This window comes from Chrysoperla carnea, chromosome 3 (assembly GCF_905475395.1).
Source record: "Chrysoperla carnea chromosome 3, inChrCarn1.1, whole genome shotgun sequence".
In the NCBI taxonomy this organism is placed as follows: Eukaryota; Metazoa; Arthropoda; class Insecta; order Neuroptera; family Chrysopidae; genus Chrysoperla; species Chrysoperla carnea.
Window position 1 is genome coordinate 10,748,428 of NC_058339.1, and position 16,029 is coordinate 10,764,456.

The window sequence follows — 16,029 nt, forward strand, 5'->3', positions numbered from 1 at the left end:
TCTCGTGATGAGAGAAATTCTTACAATTTTTGAAGGACTTTAAAAAAAATTGTTTTTTAAACTGTAGATAGGTTGAAAAAATCTGATATTTAAATCAAGCGTGAGCAAAATGCTCATAACACGAGTGCTGACGGGTTAAAAATACACTTGTCATCAAAATAATTTCCACTTTCTTGTTAAGTATTATGTTATTTAAATATATATATTTTTTTAAATTTACAGGATTGTCATCGATTCGCTAAAAACATTGAAAAAGCATTAGCTGATATGAAAACGCTATTTTTAGATCACAAACGATCGCAAGGTACTAAATAAATCACAAAAACTGTAAATAAATACAGTGAAAGTTTATAAAAATACAAAAAATAGGAAGTAGGAAGAAAAAGGATAATTTCTAACGATGTAAATATTTCCAAATTGATGGAATTTATTTGTTTGTTCGTTAAGTGTTATAAAATTTTTATGTTTTATTAGAAATATTTTTTAAAAAAATATTGCAAAGCATAATTTAGGGTTTTTTTTTCAAGTGTATGGTGATTTTTTATGTTCAATTATTGTTTGTTTAACTGTCGCAGGGGCGGATTTACGAATTTGCCGCCCATAGGCAGGCATCAAAGTGCCGCCTTTTTTTATAAACAAAGATCGTTTTTATTTATTTGGAAATTGAAAAATATTCAATTTCTCTTCTTTCTCTTTTCTTAATTTAGAGTACTGATACCCGCTTAGTCGTTGTCTACCGTCATTCATTTTAAACGATTCAAATACTTCAGTACAGTCTCTGACATGGTACAGTTGACCAAAACAAGATGTAAGGTTAGGTTATAGTATTTCTGAGAAACGTTCTAAAACTTCTAGGATAGTGACATTCGCGAACATAGTGACTAGATATAGTTTAAGTGAAGTGACGACGTTTTCAAATGATTGTTTCACGCAAAATTGACTAAAATTGAATTGACATTTTTACATTTTTATTAAACAAAAAAATTTTTAATAATTGAAACGAATCTTTTGCCGCCGTAGGCACAGGCCTACTTTGCCTACGTATAAATCCACCCCTGAACTGTTGCTACTAAAAACTTTCTTTTTATTTCTCAATGATCATTTAAAATTAAATTATTTGGTAAAATGTAGATGTAATCACAGTGGTGTTCCTTGGTTTATTATTCCTCAATACGAATTCGAAACTGTTACCAATTCATCGTATTCCAGAAAGAGTTCAAGAAAAATAATTTTATCAAAAATCAATATTATTTTATTTTTAGATTTTTACTTAGTTTTAAATTCTTGAGAATTTTCAAAATTAGTTCCCTGGTAAATGTTGCCTTGGACAGATCGCATTTTCCACTATTTACCACTGTGTGAGTGTGTGTGTAATCATGTATTTAAAGTTTATGATTTGCAATAATTTTTATACGTTGTTATTATGCAACCTAACAATGCAATAAAAGTCAATTCACTATCAAGTTTTAAAACAATTTTCACAATTTCAAAACAGCTTAGTTTGTATATTAGGATGATTTTTTGTTGACTTTGAGTTTAGGCTGAAATAAAAATAGAACGATACTCTGAATAAAAAATTTTCAGTTTCCGTTTCAGCCGAAACTGAGACAGATACCGAAGATTCTTATAATTAACGTTCACATTTTTTGTTAACGTGCAATAATGTACACAATTATAATTAATTTTACGAAAAATATTTTAAGATGTTCCAACGGAGTCTTATCTACTAATAATGTAAAAATAATGACTAGTATTGATTATTAATTATAAAAAAATAAATATTGTGCCAAGAACAAAGAAATTTGATCAGTTATAGTCTTAAATTTAATATTAGATGTATATGTCAACGAAGTATTGTAATTTAAGTTAGGGCTAGTTGGAACAACTAGTTGGTCTGGGTCGAGTTTAACGAGTGTTCCAGTAAGATTTAAATTTGAATTTCAAATAAACAGTGGTTTGTAAACACTTGGAAATTATGTAAGGAACAACACACCCCGTAAATGGTGAAATTTGTATACCCTATATATGAAATATATCACAGTATATTAAGTTTAGTCCCAAGCTCGTAACGCCTAGAAATATTGATGCTACAAACAAAATTTTGATATAGGTGTTCATAAAATCCTCTAATTAGTTCATTTTCATCTGTCCGTCCGTCATCATGATAACACAAAATCGAAAAGAGATATCGAGCTGATCTTTTTATAGCATTCTCAGGACGTAAAAAGTGAATTTGAGTTCGTAAATGAGCAACATAGATCTTCATCTTTCAAACCGTAATAGATAGAACAAAAGTTTAAAAGTAAAAAATTATTCCATATAAAAAAATAAACAACTTTTGTTTAAAACACAGTCACAACATCAATGATAGATTGTCAAAAAATAAATACATAACTTTTGAAATTGTGAAATATTTAATCTCGCATTATAAATTGCATTTAGTAAAAAAAAAGGTGTTTTTTTAAAATAGAGAATTGACTACTACTTTAAATGGTATTTTTTTTAAGATATAGTGAGATATTGGCCATTATCTTACAAATGATGGTGCTCTTCTTATAATTATCATCTAAAATGTATATCAACTATGTAAAATGTCCTTTTTTTTGAACGTATTTTGAGTGACAATTAGGTATTATTATTAAATAAATTTAGTAAACATTTACAAATAAAACAAATTTTTATGCATATTATCACTCAACATAAATGTGTATTTGAAAAAGGGACACTTATTAGAATTTTATAATAATATTATTAAAAATTAAAAAAATGAAATTGTTATTTATTTTAAACTGGAGACAATTTGTAACAAATTATAATGACTTCTGTTGCAAATAAAATAACATTAAATTGTGATAATAAGTTTTACATTTTTTTATTCCATCTACAGTGTATTATTAAGGTTTGAACGTACCCTATTAGTCCCTTGAATATTGACTATTTATTCTGATACACCCGATATAAAAGCATAAAAGAAATTTATATTATAATATAATGGGGAATATTCATAAAATTTAAATTTGGTTCAAATATTTTTCTTCCGTAACTTAAATGACTGGACATTTCAACTAAACCATTATTTTAGTAATTAATATCTTTTTAATTACTTAAAATTAATTAATAAAAGTACAAATTCAGTGAGGGCATTTAAAAATTTCTAAAACGGAAATTCAAATTTTTATACGGACGTGATATCATAGTACGGGCTTGTCAAATCTGTTGACATCCTGTATGATATTAATTACTTACATTTTATTTGGTATTTCATTAAATTATATTATTCTACGGCTTTTTATTAGAAAACTTAATAATAATGTGTGTAAATTTTATGTTGTAAGTTTATTTTTTTAAAGTGTAAATTATACATTGAACTGTCAAAATTTGACAGTTGTACTTATACGTCATCAACAGAGAGCGCCAAAAAACTGCGTTTAAATATCTCAAAATTATAATGTATTTTAAATATTTTTTACACTTAAATACAACATTTTTAAACAGTATTTATATTTTTTACTTTGATATAACGGTGTAAACTAAAAATATTGTCCAGTCACTCCATGAAACTTTAACATTCTTGAGGATCTACACATTGATCTTAAAAAAAAGAAAAATTTTAATATCTATAGAATAACACTTCTCGTAAAGATAACTTACTGTCATATTTGCGTCGTACTTGCCCATCTCTACAAAAGCACCCTACAACACATTGCTTAGTACATATTATATCTTCCCTGTAATTGTCACAAGTCTTAGGGCAAGCTGTGCCACAAGTAAGATACACTTCACCAGAAGGACAATCATCTAGGAAAACAAGTTATTAGTTAAATAATTTTAAGTATTTAATATCTGATCCATCAAGATTTGCCATTATAGATTGGGTGTTTTTAACAGAAAAAAATGAATCGGTGGTATACGCAGTCTGCCCTTCTGAATACCTAAAATAAGGGTAGTTCCTAATGCGATGTGCGAAATTTTAGGTGATCGTAGTTGTTGCTTTTATGATGTATTGCAACGTTATTCTTTTTGAAGTAACAAAAGTAAAATTTTTGGAATAATTTTTCAAGCAAGTTTTTTATTACTTTACAAGAAATTCATTGACATGTTGTGCTTTTATGACATGTACAATGTAGGTATAAATAAAAAAAGAGGGAATAAAGAACGTAGCAATATTATTTTTTCTCTATCTGTTACCAGGTACGAGTATGGGAGACTAAATGAATCGGTGACCTTCGTATCGTCTAACATTTGATTCTGATCAGTAATTATTGAACTTAATTAACCTGCAGATCCAATTCATTAATAGCTATACTATGCTTAGTAAATCCTGAAAAAAATTTATTTCACTTTTTAATTACTACGCCTCCCTCCCCTACTAGGAACTACGAGGAAACTACTAAAACAAACTACTTTCTGCTCTTTCAAATAAAAACCTTTTCAAATGATCCATCACTCGATCACCTTCTTATTAAAAAAACATACACCGCATTTGTCTATATCACCCCTCCTCTGGATCCTCGTTTGGGTAGTTAATAATTGAAAATAAAATTATTAATTTTCACTTACCACAGAATATTGTAACCAAATTAACAGATAGTATGATTAAAATTAATACGGATAAATATTGATTAAAATTCATTGTTTAATATATTGTTTTTTATTCAATTATAATTAGAACATGCAATTTTACTGGAAAATTGTTAATTGATACCTAAACATAGGTAAGTTGATTTTTATTTTATATGTAAAATTTGTCGTGATAAATAAAAAAATAGTTAAATCCGTTTTTATCCGTTTATCCATTTTAATTTTATCCATTTTATTGTCATGATTTATTTTTATTGGATTTCGCATAAATTTTTAGTTATGAATATACCATTAATATTTTTAATTGCGAATTTACATGTTTTGCTTTATATAATCATCACTTTGGGGATAATTATTCCCAAAAGGATAAGGATTCGAACAGGATTAAGGATAAGGGATCCCAAAATGGTTGTAAGAAAATACACTGCTCGATTTCTTAAATGAAGCTACCGTGATTCCAAATTATTGACTAGAAAAAATAGCTGGATATCTTTGCAGATACAAAACAACTACAAATAAAAGTTTTAGGAAAGCAATAAAAAAAAGCACATTTTGAGTTCATGGCACATTCAAGGGAGTGTTTTTAACTCTCGAACCAAAAAAAGAGGAATGTTAAAAGTTTGACCACTATGTGTGTGTGTCTGTGGCATCGTAACACCTAAACGAATGAACTGATTTTGATTGTTTTTTTTCTGAAAGGTAATTTAATGAAGAGTGTTCTTAGGTATGGTCCAAGAAAATTCGGTTCATTTTGGAAGATCTGCAAGGTAAAAGCAGGGGTGTTTTAAATTTTGCAAATTTCACTTTAAATAAGGAGTCAATAAAGAGATGCTTACTTACCTTAATCTTAATATCAAGCCTCTACAAAATGTTTAAAGTGGGGAGGGGGGATAACTCGCAGAATTAATTTAATGAAAAATAGTGACTGAATACATTTTGACATAATAAAATGCTGTTTTCTTACTCGAAAAAACAGTTTTATGTTTTTATTGACTTTATGTCCTAACATAATGAACAAAAGTTTGATTTTCCCAGTGAAGTGGCGATTAAGTATAGATAGTTAAAAAATAAAACTAACAAAATATTGAAAAAATTGTAATTTATTTAATTGAAATAAAAATAACAATATAGATTGTTTTTTTCTTCTTTAAAAACAATATTAATTACATAATTTATCCCGTATTTAACCGTAAATACAAAAAGATTATAAGATTTTCATTTCTATTACAAATGCATTATTATATAATATTTACAAATATTTGTTTAGTTAAAAATTATAACGTTAACATGTTTTATACAAATTGTTTTACAAGAAACTTAAAAATGGTGTTGGTTCGATTGGTGCTTTTAAAGGTGTTCGCTTTCGTTTTTACATTTACTATAAAAAATATAGATGTTAACACCACTTTTACGTTTCGAAAACATAAGAATAATATAGAAAGCTTTTAACATTGATTCATTAAAGATATGTTTCCATAATGGATCAACAATTTATGTTCAAATATTTTCTATCGTGATAATCTTGGATATAGTCCAATTGTCCAAAAATATAAAATTTTTAAATATCATTTTAAACAAAAAAAAGAAATCAAACGAAGGGGTTATTAAAATTTTTGAGCTTCACGTTTGGTGGTAAATATTTAAAATCATTTGGTGCAACGGTACAAGTGCGAAAAATTATGTTGAATGCAAACACCAGAGGTCAACACTGATATCGTTTTTATTACGCATTAATTAAAGTTCGAATTATTTTCGATAGAAGGGCTGCAAAACTTGTTGCAGTTCCAATCCCTTTATAATGTGTAGTGCTGCCGTTACACGACGAAAACATCCTGTATGTTATAAATAGGAAAAAGATATTTCTTCAAATTTGATAAATAGATTGGTTGCCATAAACAATTTTATAGCCTGAAGATGGGAGTAATATTTAGAAAACTACGTATCTTGAGGACAACAAAATTGCAACACAATCAGGTATGTATCAGATATATTTGGTAGTTGTAAAATACATATTTTAATATGTGTTTTAATGCCACCAAATATATCTGATGTACATCAAAGTGTTGCAATTGAATTTTTCGCAAGTATACTTCATTTAAATCTACGCTGAAAGAAGTCAAGACAACATTCAGCGGAAAAGGTAAGAAACGAAACTAACAAGATTCATTATATCTCGAAAACACACTCTTTACAAATTCATTCAGTCCTTGGAATCGCATCAAATATATTTATTTTCAAGGAGTTTGTTAGATTTTTAAATGTCGCTTTAAGATTAGATTCTGATGGTTAAATATTTCTTAATTAATAGTAAATGTTAAATTTTTTGACAATTGGTCTAATTTTTTATAATTATATTTATATATACAATAACAGGTCTATGATCAGAACAAATCTTGGAAATTGATTTGATCAAGAACAAAAATTTAGATAGGCTGCATTTAAAGTCCCTTCTTATTTTCAAAAAAAGTGAGGAACTGTATGCGTGCTAGGAAAATGTTTCTCTCTTGTTCTCAAGGCTAAAATATCTTTGCCAACATATATTCAGACCCTAGACTTGTAAGATAAAAATTTTATAACAAATATTAATTGGTAGAAAAATATTTTAATAGTAATTGTCTAGAAAGAAAGCTTTAGACTTCTACGCCTTTCTGGACAAATTCAATATTAAAATGTAAATAATAATTTTAGAATCTGACATTATTATTTTTACACTTTCTTATATATCTTTTTTTTTAATATAATCTTCATTAAGTCTCTTTTTTATTTACAATATTATTTGTGTTTTTTGTATTTCAAAAATCTAAAAGTAAAAATTTTAAACCTAAATTGTATGTAAACAAAACAAAAATTACTTTGTCTCAATTTTTAATTTACTTAAAATAGCTTTGCTGAGTTAATTTAAATGAAATTCAAACTTCGAAGAATTGCGAATCAATTTTTATGTGTAAGCAGATTAATCCTGGTGTATTTCGGTAAAAATTTTTAGTTGTTATTGTAAAATTATAAGAGCTATAACGTAAGTAATCTCAATAATAGTTGAACTGCCCACCCCTATAAATATTTATGTAAATAAAAGGAAAAAATATTTTTTTCGAATGCTAGAAAAGGTATTTACAATTTGCACAACGCTTTTGACACAAATATTTAAATCAGACTAATATACAGGAAGACGCTATTAATTTTTTTTTATATTGAAACTAATAAAAGTACAATTTAGTTTTAAAATTTTCATACAGTTTTGTTTTTCTATTTATATAAATTGAATATACTGGGTGTTCATTTTAAAACGTTATAAAACTTAATCCTATTAAAAAAAAAAAGGTAATAGAAGTATGTTAGAGTTTGTTCAAAACAAAGGGGCACTAAAAAAGAGAGAGTGTAGATACGAGCACACATACTTATACATCATACACTCTCTCTTGCTCGGTACCACTTGGTGGTTTGAACGAACGAACTCTAATATTTTCTATGAATTAGGAACGACATTATTTTATATTATGGTGCTTAGTCGAGATTTTGTTAAAGTTTTATCTCTTTTAAGAGAAATTAATTTTAAAATAGGAATTTTTGAAATGTTTCTATAAATTAATCCATCTTCTAAGAAATACAAGAAAAAAGCAAAGACAGAAGAAAATGTGCTTTTTTGGAAAAATAAACAGCTTTGTTTAAAAACATTTTTATATAAACTCAATGGGTTTGCCATAATTACAAAACACTCTTGTTTCTAGAATACAAAGTTTTTAACGCCCTAAAATAAACACCCAGTGAATCTAAACAGATATGTGTGATATTTATATATATACTAAATAATTTGTGACTTGTCTAGACAATTTGATTGCCTAACATTTATCACAGGTATCTTTGTTTCTCATATTTCTAGTATGAATAACTTAAAAAATTTGCAACAAAAAAAAAAGATAATCAATCATTTTGGACTTAAAATATATATAATATACATTTTTATTTAACCGGGACAATATGTACATTTCATGGACCAAGAAATTTTTATATATTTATAACGTATCCATATAATTGTGAACTAATAAATTAGCTTAAGACGTCCCTAAAACTTTGTTATACCTGTTTGGATGGAGTGTACAATTATTTTGAGTATGGAACTCGATTTCATGGATGATTTCAATAAAAATAAACTAATAAGAGTTTACAATCACAATTCATCGTTAATCTTTCTGTTCGCTAAAACAATTTCATCTTCTTTTTCATTTTCTATATTATCGGTATCTTTGTTTGGTACAATATTTCTATTAATTTGATAAGTTAATGTTGTTTCTTTGCCTATATTACTCATTTTATGTTTTAAATTTTCAATTTTTTCAATAATTTCTTTTGGTAAATGTGATACATCAATAACGATATCATCATTTAATGATTTCATAACACCACTTTTATCGGTTGTACTCCCTCCTTCAATATAACCTTCGGTTTTCGTTTCAATTTTACCAATCATTTCTTCTAGTAATGAATTCACTTTCTCTGATAATTGTGTAAATTGTTTTAATATATTTTCTTCAACATTTTTAATATCACCTAATTCACCATTTTTGCTAGTTTTTGTGTTACGCAACGGCATATTTGGATTTTTATTTAAGTGTTTTTGTAATTGAGTTAAAAGCCAAATAATTTGTGTTTTTAGTTCACTTTCTAAAACATCGGAAGCACCACTGTATTCTTTATAACATAAACTCAGCATACTTGGTGTGATGTAAAAAATTTTCTCGTTATCTTGAAATAATGTTTCTAAAATAAAATCACGTATTAATAACCATTTTGGATTAACTGGAATTGAATCGTCGTCATCGTATTTTGTTATATCTGTAATCGATTTTTCTGATTTATATTGAATTTTAATTGTTTTCATTCGATATAAAAACACAGCACGAAAATTATCAATAGATACATCGATTGTAGTTTTCATTTTATTACGAATCGTATTTATTTCATCGACGGCAACTTTAATTTTTTGTAAAACTGTATCCTCAGTCTTGCTGCCTTCATTACTAACTGAAGTTAGTTCACCGATGGTAACTTCTAATGTGGGATCAGCTGTCATAGCTAATCGAAGTTTAACTGCATCATCTGTAAATAAAAACACAACTGGAATTTTCACATCATTGACACCATCTCCTGACATCGCAAAAAATGGTGATGTTGCTGCTGATGATCCGGGAACATTATCCACAACAATTCCAGCGATGGCACCAGCTTTTTGAATACGTCGAGCTTTGTTCACAAACATACAATCACCACGTTCCATTACAACAATTTTATTTTTAACTTCTATTGAATCATTTAGTGAGTCACAAGCACGGAATGGTTGAGCTAATACAACTTGTCCAACGACTTGTTGTTGTCCACGTAATTCGGGACCAAAATGACTTGGGCCTGCACTTAGTACCACTTTGAAATCTCCAAATTTAAAATGTACACCTTGAGGTGATGCTTCAGGTTGATCAGCTTGTGCACGAGACAATTGTAACATTTCTTGCATAAATATCATACCATCTTCTGCATCCGAAATAGATCTTGCCTGTTTGAAAAATGATTTAATTAATATTTTTAGATCATTTTTGGAAAATACATGGATCATCCACAAAACCAAGCATGTACTCCTACTAAATTTGGGTCATACTTTTCAAATTTGTGTTCAAAATTAATCTAGATCGAATAGATTTCAAGAATGTGGAGTCCTGGTCCCAGAATTGAGCATATAAGTGATATCTAGCGAAAAACTGACATAACAGCAGAAAAGAATGATCCAAAATTGGTGAGTTTCAAAAAAAATTCTAATAAGATCGGATCAAATTTCCCTGTGTTAACAAAAAAATCGAATTTTTTAACTTTATGACGTAATCAGAATTCAAAAAATTTAATTTTGCTCTATCATATCCAAATTTTATCCAATTTTGATAAACCAAGTATGCAATCCTACTAAATTTGGGTCATACTTTTCAAATTTGTGATCAAAATTAACCTAGCTCTAATAGATTTCAAGAATGTGGAGTATTGGTCCCGGAATTAAGCATATAAGTGATAGCTAGCGAAAAACTGACATAACAGCTGAAAAGAATGACCCAAAATTAGTGGGTTTCAAAAAAAATTCTAATTAGATCGGATCAAATTTGTCTGTGTTATAAAAAAAATAGAATTTTTAAACTTTATGACGTCATCAAAATCAAAAAAATTTAATTTTGCTCGATCACATCCAAAATTTATCCAATTTTGATAAACCAAGTATGTAATCCTACTAAATTTGGGTTATATTTTTCAAATTTGTGATCAAAATTAATCTAGCTCTAATAGGTTTCAAGAATGTGTCTTGGTCCCGGAATCATGCACATAAGTAATAGTTAGCGAAAAACTAACATACCAGCTAAAAAGAATGACCCAAAATTAGTGGGTTTAAAAAAAATTCCACTAAGATCGGATCAAATTTGCCTGTGTTATCCAAAAAATTAAATTTTTTAACTTTATGACGTCATCAGAATCCAAAAAATTTAATTTTGCTCTATCACATCCAAATTTTATCCAATTTTGATAAACCAAGTATGTAATCCTATTAAATTTGGGTCATATTTTTCAAATTTGTGGTTAAAATAAACCTAGCTCTAATAGGTTTCCAGAATGTGGAGCCCTGGTCCCGGAATTAAGCACATAAGTAATAGTTAGCGAAAAACTGACATAACAGAGTTAAATTAACTTACGCTTGAAAAAGAGTGTAATAACTGTATTCTTCCATCGCTCAACGATAAAATATTAATACCCATGTCTTTGACAATACTTAAATGTTTAGGATCCGTAACTTGAAATTCGGCTGCAGTTAATCTTCGATTATATTTTTTCTTTGGACAAATATCATCAACCATATTTCGTAATGGTTTTCGTAATGTTTCTGGTAACAAATGTATTGTGGCTGGACAAACTCGTGCAAAATTCGATTCATCATCTTCGGTCGTATCAAAATTCAACGAAGAAATTGTATAATTTGTAGGCTTTGCTAAACTTAAAGGCAGTAAATGAGCTTCAGTTGTAAAAATAAAATCATTTAAGTCTAGTATTAATTCATTTTCGTCACTAAATAGTAAGAAAAGATATTTAAAAGTTTCAGCTAAAACAAACGAATCCATACGATCCTCATGTAAACCAGTCCGGACATCATTTACGGCAGCGTATCCACAAGGCACTCTTGCATATTTTTGTAAACTCTTAAGTACTTTACGACCTACTTCTAAATAATATGGATCATTTGTGGCACGATGTAGGAAATAAGTAGATTCTAAAAATTCAGGACGTAGAGGATGTTGGCCCCAATGTACTTGGAAATCAGTAGTAAATGCTTCAGGAATGAAATTGTGTAATTGCATAACTTGATACAGCATCTCATGTGTTTCTACAGCTGGTTTAATATCACCTTTTAAAACTTGTAATCCTGGCCAAAATGCAAGTAATGCATCCATAAAGTTTCTCGAATTTGTATGAGGTCTATGCATGTGTACATCTAATAACATTGGCCCTTGGCTGATATACTTCATAACTGCATCATAATGTTTATTAAATCGTCTTAAATATCGATCATCTCCAAGAAGTATATATGCTTTCAAACAATACTCGTAATAAGAATCAATACCAGCTCCAACTCCAGAATCACGTCGAATCCAATCACCAGAATGTACATTCAAAACTGTTCCCATTAAATCGGAACTACGATGACGCATTTTCCATAATTCATCCATAGCACGATGAGACTTTTCTTCGAATATTGGTTCACCAGTTAATCGAGATAATGCAGCCATTTCTAGGATCATTGTTCCAGCACAAGCAGTACAAGTTTCACGATGAGATACTAAACGGTTCATTTTTAAACCATGTTTTAAATTTACCTATATGAAAAATAAAAATTCAATTGGTAACAAAACTTGATTTATACTCTTCGAGTCACGGGACACTCTGTATACCCAGTAGAGTATTTAAAAAATATCACTCTGTAAATTATACATAAATAAAGATAAAAAAACTAGAAAATTTTATTACATACTTTCGCATAAGGAATTCCTGTAGTTGTATTAAAAGCTGGTAAAAGTCGATATCCTAGATCTTTTGCCATATCCAACAGCTCATTTTGATACCATTTCAAAATTCCAGCAGTTTCTTTTAAATATTCGGCAAGAATATGCCCGGATAATAATCCCCTATAAAAAGTATTGAATATTATAAAGTAATGAACCATAATTTAAGCAATATGAAATAATATTTACCCTAAAACTCGAATATTTGTTTCAAATACTGAAACAACAACATCCGTATCAAAGGATACATCTCGTATTATTAATTTCACACCATGTTCAAATTCTTCTAAATCTCCAAGTATCACTAACGTGTCCAATGTATCGATGAGAGTTAAAGAAAAACTGTAAACAATTTTGGTTATTAATTCGTTATATTAATTTTCATGAGCGAACGAACTCTAGTTAAAAGTAATAGTATAAGAGACGGTATAAGGTCGATCTTCAGCCAGCTGAGACATATTTTTTTATAAAATTTATCGATTTAATTAAATTAATTTTAATCAATTTTTCCCGTGAATGGTTCTTTTGCAGGCAAGTCCATCATTTTCGTAATTAAATTATCCTTTTTCTGGTAAGAATTTCGATTGATTAACAGGTCAGTGTAGCAACCTATAATGACTTACCTGTTAACACGGTATGAACAGATCTACACCGATCTGTTAACCAATCAAAGTTGTTATTAGAAGAAAAATAATTTAATTACGAAAATAATGGTATAAGATTGCTTGTAAAAAACCATTCCGAAAATAACCATGAACACTTTTCGATAGATAAGGTATCAGAGGCGTGTTTGGGTTTAGATTGGCTGCCCACGAGAAACACATTTACGTCTTAGGATACCATATGATAATTTCATTTATCAGCATCTCAATTATTTTGAGAGGCTGATTACACCTCCTTCATAGATATACCATGCACTGAACTAGCCCATCACAACCATTAATTAAATTTAATTTTTGTTGTGACGGTGGGAAACGAATTGGTTACGCCTTAACCAATAGACGTGATTATAAATCAATATAATTTCATAAAAAATTTGTCTCATCTGGTTATCAGATGAGACATATGTAGGGGGAAACAATATTTTATTGAAGTTCGACCTTATACCGTCCTCTGTAGTATAAGTAGGAATTCCCGTATTAAATAGGAATTTATTTGTGTCACAATATATTTTTCAAATACCGAGCATCAAGATCTCAACTGGGATTATCAACCTAGAAAGGACCTAGAAAAGATAATTTGGTCTAGAACAAAGTCTAAAAACATTTAGTCTACGTCCAGTATCTGTCAATTGACAATTTGTTTGGTGAAGATTGTCCAAAATATAATATTTAATGACTTTCAAATTAAATTTTTGACCGGACGTCAATTCGTAGTGACGATAAACATGATCTAACAAATTTTCGTTAAAAAAAATGTATAGTACGGGAGAATTTAGAAAGGGAGTATAATAAAAACTTGGTTTTTATAGATTACTTTTTGTTTTTGTTTTGACATTTAAATTTTGTATTTATATTTTAATTTATAACATGTGACGTCACAAAGCTATTGACTCCTCCCTACTCTTTGCCCATTTCGTAGACGTTTTCCTCCCTTAACGTGAGGCGTAATTAATGGATGATCCCTTAAAGAAACGCCTTTACAGTAATGGAAAATTGATATATTTTTACGAAAAAACAAACCATTTTAAATAATTAAAAGTAAAATTGCATTTAATTGAACCAATTTGCATAAATCTTAATAAACTATAATAGGTTCAGTCGATCCGGCGACTATTTGGTATTTGAGTTACAACTTACAAACCAGGATTCTGCTTCTAATGTGTTCACAAAAGAGCGATGATTTTTTATCAAAATTATCAATACAATTGAATTGTTTGATTTTCCGGAACTATAATCTGTTAAATCTCTCAAATTATATTCCCTTTTATAATAGATTATTCAGTTATTCGCACCGTGCGTGAGTTTTTTTGGAGGCGTTTCCATGGTAACGATACACTACTTTAATTTTAGAATTGTATGGATGCATACATAATTGTATGGATTGCATTTATGACTTACATTGAAAATTAAATATTATTGTCTCACAAATTTAAATAAATAATTATGATAATTCACATTTGAAAAATAACATTTGTGCAATTTGATTTCTTATTTTCACAATTTTCAATGCAATAAGTTTAATTAATTAGTGTTTTTCAATAATTTTAATTTGACATTTTCTATAAGATTAACATGTAAAGAATTGTAAATTAGTCATAACAGCCTCGTTTATCGCCAAAATTTTTCACTTTAAGCGCTAGCATCGATTTTATTGTCCCTACCATGACTACGCACACAACGAATACACTCTTTAACAGTTTACAATAACATTATTGTAACATATGGTGCCACCTAGAAGTACGTAATTAATTCTTTGCAAATTTCACCGAAAATCTAGATGATAAAATGACTATTACGTCTTAAATTATAACAAATAAATATTTATAAACTTTTGAAGAATGAATTAATCTATTTATAACTAAAAAATAATCGAAATAACTTTCATAAAAACCAACTTACTTTCCTAAAATATCATCCATATCTCCTCTAGACGGTTGTAGACCTCGATATCGACCCTGACAACTTAACGGCATCAGTTCATCGGCAGGATATGCATTTTCCATATACGCTCGATATGCATGGTAGAACATGTCACGGGATTCCTCCCTAATAATCAATTTGATATAAACAATAACATATGGTTTTTCACTGCAGTAAAATTGAAATTTACATACCTTAAAGCTTCTCGTTCTTTTTTGGACATAGGCGACGTTTCCGTTGCAGAAGTTTCATAGTTAAGTAATAGTATTATTAAAATTCCAATTAAAATAAAATGCTTGGAGGGTAATAACCACTCCATTTTTAAATTTAATTCATAAATTATTTGATGTGATGATAGACAAACGTCTGTCAATTTTGTTTCTTATCATCTATCGAGATAAAACATAAAAAAATACAAGGACAAAAGCATTCGTGTTCTTAATCTATTACAAAAGCTTTCTTTATTAATTCCACATCTATAAAGATATTTTTAAAACCGTTTATAACTCATATATGGGAATGTATTGTTAACTTTTTACAATAAAAAATTTTTAATATTGCCAGCACATATAACCAAATACAAAACAACCAATGACATATTGACAGATATCATACTCAGTGAAATATACACAACTGGTAACATTTAGAATTACAACTACTGTAGAGATAAAAATGTACTTTACGAAATTCTATGGTTTTTTTCAGGTAGTTTGAGATTTTGATTTATGAATTTGAAAAGAAAAACTGTATAAAATTTTGTAAACAGGAGTGTTATGGGCCCC

General features: G+C 28.5%; 3 protein-coding genes across 4 annotated transcripts in view; 1 reads left to right on the plus strand and 2 right to left on the minus strand.

Moving 5' to 3' along the window:
- Positions 1-329, plus strand: part of LOC123296817 (carnitine O-palmitoyltransferase 1, liver isoform) — a 44,625-nt gene extending 44,296 nt beyond the window's left edge. For both annotated transcript variants that reach the window (XM_044878479.1, XM_044878480.1), the window contains exon 10: positions 223-329. In XM_044878479.1, coding sequence (XP_044734414.1) covers positions 223-315 — 93 coding nt within the window. In that variant the 3' untranslated portion in view covers positions 316-329. The remainder of the gene's footprint in view (positions 1-222) is intronic.
- A 3,211-nt stretch (positions 330-3,540) lies between these two features.
- On the minus strand, positions 3,541-4,699 carry LOC123296818 (venom peptide SjAPI-2). Its single transcript, XM_044878481.1, has 3 exons — positions 4,561-4,699; positions 3,652-3,798; positions 3,541-3,591 (listed from the first exon to the last, which is right to left on the minus strand). The coding sequence occupies exons 1-3, from the start codon at positions 4,631-4,633 to the stop codon at positions 3,563-3,565; spliced, it is 249 nt and encodes an 82-aa protein (XP_044734416.1). The 5' UTR covers positions 4,634-4,699; the 3' UTR covers positions 3,541-3,562.
- A 2,745-nt stretch (positions 4,700-7,444) lies between these two features.
- On the minus strand, positions 7,445-15,763 carry LOC123295071 (ER degradation-enhancing alpha-mannosidase-like protein 3). The gene is made up of 6 exons (XM_044876284.1): positions 15,442-15,763; positions 15,227-15,373; positions 12,855-13,007; positions 12,635-12,788; positions 11,304-12,479; positions 7,445-10,129 (listed from the first exon to the last, which is right to left on the minus strand). Exons 1-6 carry the CDS (start codon positions 15,564-15,566, stop codon positions 8,750-8,752), a joined length of 3,135 nt encoding a protein of 1,044 aa, XP_044732219.1. The 5' UTR covers positions 15,567-15,763; the 3' UTR covers positions 7,445-8,749.
- Between the last annotated feature and the right edge of the window lie 266 nt (positions 15,764-16,029).